Source organism: Rhagoletis pomonella, unplaced genomic scaffold (assembly GCF_013731165.1).
Source record: "Rhagoletis pomonella isolate Grant_MI unplaced genomic scaffold, Rhpom_1.0 Rhpom_scaffold_00011, whole genome shotgun sequence".
Taxonomy (NCBI): Eukaryota; Metazoa; Arthropoda; class Insecta; order Diptera; family Tephritidae; genus Rhagoletis; species Rhagoletis pomonella.
In genome coordinates this window covers 5143102-5149907 of record NW_023458565.1, presented here as the reverse complement: position 1 = coordinate 5149907, position 6806 = coordinate 5143102, and the positions used below count along the sequence as shown (strand labels likewise).

The window sequence follows — 6806 nt, the reverse complement described above, 5'->3', positions numbered from 1 at the left end:
TTAATGCATTGAAGAATTAGCCTGACCATTCCATTTCTCAACGAATGCAATAATGTCTGCCACTTTGCTGCCAGGCGACATCTTAAGTGCGACAGTAAATTTGCTCCAAACATCCCGATTCGCTTGACGGCTCGACGATTGAAAGGTGACCGGCTGACGGCTACGTACAGGATAGGCACTTAATATGCAAGGTACTTCATCTGGCCCGAGTGCTGATTCGTATAGGCCACGGTCGTCAGTGGGTAGAACCTTAAATTAATTTTCCAAAAAATAGCATTTTGAACACGATTTTTGAAATGCATCAATATACAGACGTATGTATGTAAACCATACCTGATCAACTTGCTGATCCATGCTTATGGCTAGCACCCACTCGCGTACCTCTTCATGCAGACTAGGATCATTTTTAAGATGTATGTCTTCTGGTAGTGGCACTGAACTTGGAAAATCAGTAGCTGCCAAATCGGAATGATCTACAAGATGTCCAGAGCCCTCTTCAATGGCTTCGCACACATCCAAATAGTGGTTGAGCATAACAAAAGCTTCCGCTTCGCGGCCGGCATTACGCAGATCGGTGCCTGCTTCATAGAAACCTTTGTCCACTGGTATGATGTCCGTGTAGCGCAACAAAGCGATTGAAATACGAGCGGCGATTGGTTGTAAGGATTGCACGGGTCGACAAGCGGAACGCACAGCGTAGTAGTGACTAATCAGTAAAAATTTCTCAATGTTGTTGGTAATTTTTGCCTGCGCATGCTCAGAAGATTGCAGTGACTTCAGCAGTTTGTAAAGGAAATCTCGCAAATTCCGCCACTGATCCTCCTTGGCCTGGTCTTCACGTATAGCAAAGCAATCCATTGCTATGCGAGAGTAGATGTTGAAATTGGCCTCCAGAGGTGGCGCGCCATAAGTAAAATAGAGACTCAATGCTGTGAGACAATCACCTTCGCGTATGAGTTGGGCTGCATAGAGAGCGACATATTTCTGTAAAACTGCAGCGTTTATCTGTTTCGCCTTGTCAAGACAGCGCATCCATTGGCCTTGTTCGGCTAGCATGTCCAAAGCGCTCATGACGTCTGAAGAGAATGAAGTGCACACGCTTTGAATATATCTAAAGTGTCCACAATTAAAGTACGTACTTACCTATGTCAGCTAACTGTTCTACATTGCCTTCGGTCTTAAGGCGCGATTTCTGCTGCTGCTCTACATAGCTCATCAGCTCTGGATCTAGTTCCTTTGCTAGGCGTCGTGCCTTCGACCACTGCTCGGCGCGTATGAAAACCTCTACGGCGTCTTTGGGCATATCAGCAGCTAGATACAGCTGCGCTGCTGGCCCGATTTGCTTGATTTGTAGTAGACGTGGCCCTAGCTGAGTTGCTACGTTGACTGCATCTTTGCCTTCCAAAAATTGGTTGCATATCTCAGCGGCTCTGAGTAGAGCGCGTTCCACTGTGGTTTCATCGTCGGTATTGGTGGAGTTAATTTGCATTAGACACTCAGCGGCCTTGCGAAATTCTTCACGCTTAGCGAATTCGGCTGCTTTTTGCAGGTAAGCACGCGAATCGTCATTATGTTCGTTATTTCGGCGTTGCTCTTGCGTTTGCAGACGCCGTAGATCATTCATTGCCGACGGATAGTGCTCCTCGGCAATGCGCAGCGCTTCATCGAACATACCCTCATTCTTGTAATGGTCTATGATCAAATCGGGACGTTGTGCACGCAGCAGTAGAGCTTCATAGTCGGGATAGTTGCGTGTATCCAAAGCAGCGGATGCTTGCCCAATTAATATATCATTGACAGCTTCTGTCAAATATTGCTCAGCCACGTTTAAGGCCGCTTTCCAATCACCTGCATGGGTGTACATCAGTATCGCCTCCTTGGGCTTATTGGCTTTGATGAATTCGCCTTCGGCTTCCTCGAACTTGCCTTCATCCTCAAGGGACATAGCGATTTTCATGTGGACTTCATCCGTGGATTTACCAGATAAACGACAAAGATCCATGGCGAAATCGAACTGCCCAGAATCACAAGCGAATCCCACAGCAGTGTCCAGCAAACCCAACTTGGTGAGCAAGCGGACAGCGCTCTCGATCGGCATCGACTTCGCCCACATGTAAGCCACCTGGTTACTGGCGCCATCAGTGCCTTTTTGCTTAGCCACTCGATAACCATCTTCCCAGCGGCCAGATGAGCAATACATATGCACGGCTGACTTCCAATCGCCTGAAGCTATAAAATGAACTTCAGCGATTTTGAACTTCCCTTTGGATTCTAGCTGTCTTGCCAATTGCAAGTGAGTGGTATCCAGAAGTTCCTTATGAAAACGTTCTACCAGACGTATCATGGAATCATACAGCTCGCGGCGTTTATACATTGCAATAGCCAAATCGGGTTCGGATACTGCCAGCAAAACCTTTTCCGCATCGCGATACTTACCTTAAGGGTAAAACACAAAATTGGTTTAAAATGCGATTTAGAAACAGCTATATCATTTAATTTACCTTGCTCTTCCAAGCCAGTTGCCAAATTTACAAATAAATCTCGCATTTCATCCACTTGCAGATATTTCTCGCCAATAGCGTAAGCGCGTTCCCACTTGCCATGCCGATTGAGCAACTCTATTGCTTCTTTATACATGTTAGCGCGTACCAGCAAGTCCTCAGCGCCGTCAACATCTCCCGAAAAGGCCAAATGCTTGGATAGATCCAGTGCATAGCGTTGTATTTCCGCTGGTTCGTCGAGCACCTTGGCGATTTGCACGGCTTTGCGCCATTGTTTTGCGCCGACAGCAGCGTCGAGTGCCTTTTGTGTGGCGCCTGCCTCAATGTAGTGATTAATGGAAGCATCTAGCTGTTTGCGTGCCACCAACCAGTCGCCCCATTCCTCTTCCAAATTCGTGACGTCATCCGGTGCAACTTCACGTGCCAAATCGAGTGCGCGTGCATACGCGCCACCCTTGCGATACAAGCCCATAGCCGCCTCTGGGCGTGATAGTTTGAGCGCAATGTCGCCAGCCATCTCGTACAGTTCTATAGGTTTTGACGGAATCAGAAGTGCACCAATAAGTCTACATTTGGTTTAGAACTTACCGCAATTTATTAATCCTTCTGTGATTTTTAGCATCAGTTGCTGATCATCCATCAGATGCGGCGTTTTCATGGCCAACCTCGCTGCACGTGCTGGCTTACTGGCCTTCAAATAAAGACTTAAAGCCTTTTCAGGTTCGCTTTGCTCTTCCAGCACTTGTCCGGCTTTCTCCTCCTGCCCGGTGGTTAAAAGAAACTCCATTTGCTGTTGCTTTAGCTGCTGTAGGTCACCATAACCACGTCGCTCAGCTAAGTTCAGCGCCTCATCCCACATACGAAGTTTCTTATACATTTCGAGTGCTGATTCGATATCACCCTGCTCCAGGTAAATGCGTTCTGCCGTGCGCAAGTCGGAACTCAAGAGCGCTAGTTTGGCGCGAACTTCTGGGCACATAATACCGGGAGAACCCGTGGTCTCTTCAAATTTGTCTGCTTCTTCTATCATTTCATTCAAGTAGTACGCTTTAGATACGTTGCCCAAGGCGGCATAACAACGCTGCGCAACGCGAAGATTGCCATCCTCGATTGAAATGACCGCCAAATTGTGCCACATAGCTTTGGCGGCGGGCTTGTCACCAAGCGTCTCTAGAAAGTGTATTGCGCGTCCGAAGTCGCTGTCGTTAACTGCGGTGCCGAACTCAACGAGGCCTTCGTCCAGCTGATAAGTGTGTTCTGCAGGGCCTTCTTGTGTACGCACATTTGTACGACCCTAATTATAGAATCGGAAGTAGTTAAACTATAGTTATATGTACCATGATCTTAATACTAACTGAGTCACGGGTGACTTCGATAACATCGCCGCGTATGGCCATTAGCGTTACGTGCTCGGGCAGATCAATATTATACCAGACGGCTAAATTATTATTGTTTTGTGCTACGACTACATCGCTTTGTGGCACCCATTGCACGAATGAGATGTTTGAGAGTAAAGTTTGTTTCTTGCCAGTGTAAATGTCGATCAGCACCAATCTGGTAGCAGCAAGCAGTTAATAATAAGTACTTAGCAAGTCGAATGTTATAAATAAATACCTGAGTTTCTTGTCGCGAAACAATAATTTGTGCGCCGTTTCACTCAATTCGATCCAATCGATTTTGGTCTCGTGATTCACTTGTCCAATGATGAGTTGGTTTATAAGGTCAACAATGCAAATAGTTTTGGCGTCTAGCAAGAATGCAAGTTTCTTATTGTTTCTGTAAAGAAATTACTTATATAAAAACTTTCTTAAAAAAAAAAAATATCTCATCCCAGCTTACTGGGTATTTCCCCGTTCATTTAGGCGCACAGATATAACATGTGGATTGACGAACTCTGTGCGTACAGAACCTAAAATCGAGCTTTCGCCATACTCCACGAGACTTAGTTCGCCTACATTGAAAATCAAACACACATTCGGGTTCTCGAAATAGAATCGTTCGTGACGTCCCGATGTTGTCCAGGGCACTTCGCTTACCAAATTGCGCGTCAGATCACACAAGATCATCGAGTCTTCGGTGCGTGCAACCAGATAGTTGTCCTTACCCATTATGCGCACGTCGTCGATCTCAAGTCCCAGTTGCGATTCGATGGTCATCTGTTCGGCAGGCTCTTGCAAGGACTTCACCAGCAGCTGGCTGGGTGCCACAAAAATCAGTTCGAATTTGTCTTGCCAGATGGTGCGCTTCAACACTGACTCAAAGAGTATAACCGCACCCGTTACAGAAGCGATTGCCAAGCTTTCGAAAGGAGTATAAGTAAATATGCATTAAAAATAAGCGTCTGAAACCCCATCGACTCACCGTGCGCCATCGCGTCGCCATTGTACGCAGGTGACCGTGTAGAAGTGCATAATTTCTTTGGTTGCGCTCTCATTCCAATCGGACAAGCGCGGACTCCATGTGAAAATTCGTATCTTGTCGTAGCTGCCAAATGCCACAGCTTGACCGTTAGGACTGGCGGCGGCAACAGTAATTTCACGATCATTTCGAGAGTAGTCGAATGTACGCACTGGACGGCCCTATAACATGCAGATATTTTTCAAACATACATACATATGTAACTTCTCTCTACAGTTTAAGAAGCTTACCACAGTGTCATAGAAAACAATTTTCTGGTCACAACCGCCGGCACAAAATCCACCTTGTGGCCAAGCCAAAGCAAAAGGTGGCACTGGATGCTGTACTAGTCGACCTGAAGATTCATTGGCATCATCGATGACGAAGTAACGTATTATTGTGCCATCGTTATGGCCAGAAAGAAAGCCAGTGCCTTTGGTATTCGAAGCTAAAGCGATGCAAATGCTCTCTGCAGAGTATAAACTTTGCGACTTGTTGCTTTTACAGTGAAGCGCACGCACTTTGCCATCGTCGAGTCCTGGATGTGGGAAGAAGAAAAATGTATGGGATCATTTTGGGACCCATTCAGGACTGCTAAAGGACCCTATCAGGACTTTTTCGGGATCATTTCGAGACCCATTTAGGACCACTGAGGGCCGTTTTTTGAAACCATTTGGGATTAGTTCGGTCCTACTGTGGGACTAATAAAGGACCGTTTCAAGACATGATCGAGATCCTTTGGGGACTATATCACAACTTTTACAGCACTCCTTCAGAACACTTTTGAGACCAGTTCCGGAACTCATATCGGGACCTGTTCAGGACTATTTAAGGACCATATCGTGGTTTGTTCGAGATCGTTTCGGGACCTGTTTAGGACCACTTACGCCCAGATCACGACTATTTTAGGACCATTTTGGGACTAAATCGGGATAAATTTGGGACTAGTAAGGGACCACGATCCTTCCGAGGTAAGTTCACGACTTTTACAAAGCCACTTAAGGATAGTTTTGGGGCTAGTTGGGAATCATTTCATAACTGAATCGCCTAATGCTTTGTCAAGCCGTACACAGATGTTTACACTTCAAATTTCATGAGTACCTGGTATTCAAGCCTTTCTTATAGTGAAGCTAAATGCTGAGTAGAAAGATTTTATTTCGAATTATGCTTGGCGAGATCGAGTGGTTCCGATCTAAGCATGCGCAAGGACGTCTAAACTCACCTGACTAATCCTCGGATGCAATGGACTCTGGATCTCAAACTACCCAAATATCGCCATCGACATACTACTAAAGAATAGGGATTGATGGGACGTAAAACGTTGAAAGGGAATATATTTCATTAGGAGAAAAAGAAAATTTAAAACACAACGAATCGATGGTTGCTGACGTTATCATCATGAACAAACCCCGGTAGTTTAAATAAGTAAAACTCAATGCTGTTGATATCTGGTATGTATAGCAGTCGCCCTTACGTGGTGCATCCTGGCTAATGACTTCATAGTCATCAGAGGCTTGATCGGTAATGATTGTGGCCTTGCTTTATTATTATGCTTCGATTTTAATGCTTGACAACGGTCTGTGAGTTGCGATTCGTGGTATTAAGCCACTGAGTATGATGGCACTGTTTCCACTCGTTAAAATCCATGCAGTGGACGTAGAAAACCTCTCGCCACTAAGTTAGCGTATTCGATTGAAGTGATTCCCGTTTCTGCGCCTAGTTTTACACAGAAAGTATGACTCATAAGAGTTCGCGCCAAACCATCTACATTCCCCCTATGCGAAAGAGATAATAATTGCAACTTCCAAAGTTGGCTGTGCGTAGAAGAAAACTCAGCAGTCAGGGAAAACTGTCGAGAGAGGCTTAAACATGTTTGCAACTGAAGTGGACCACACAAGTGCTCAGCGT

General features: G+C 45.7%; 1 protein-coding gene across 1 annotated transcript in view; it reads right to left on the bottom strand.

The window, feature by feature from the left end:
• The window catches only part of LOC118747116 (intraflagellar transport protein 172 homolog), a 189110-nt gene continuing 182304 nt past the window's right edge, over nt 1–6806 (bottom strand). Inside the window, exons 2-11 of the mRNA XM_036481106.1 lie at nt 5150–5436; nt 4863–5080; nt 4341–4799; nt 4116–4277; nt 3857–4055; nt 3090–3795; nt 2502–3029; nt 1144–2436; nt 334–1076; nt 1–249 (exon numbers count right to left, since the gene is read on the bottom strand). Coding sequence (XP_036336999.1) covers nt 1–249; nt 334–1076; nt 1144–2436; nt 2502–3029; nt 3090–3795; nt 3857–4055; nt 4116–4277; nt 4341–4799; nt 4863–5080; nt 5150–5436 — 4844 coding nt within the window. The remainder of the gene's footprint in view (nt 250–333; nt 1077–1143; nt 2437–2501; nt 3030–3089; nt 3796–3856; nt 4056–4115; nt 4278–4340; nt 4800–4862; nt 5081–5149; nt 5437–6806) is intronic.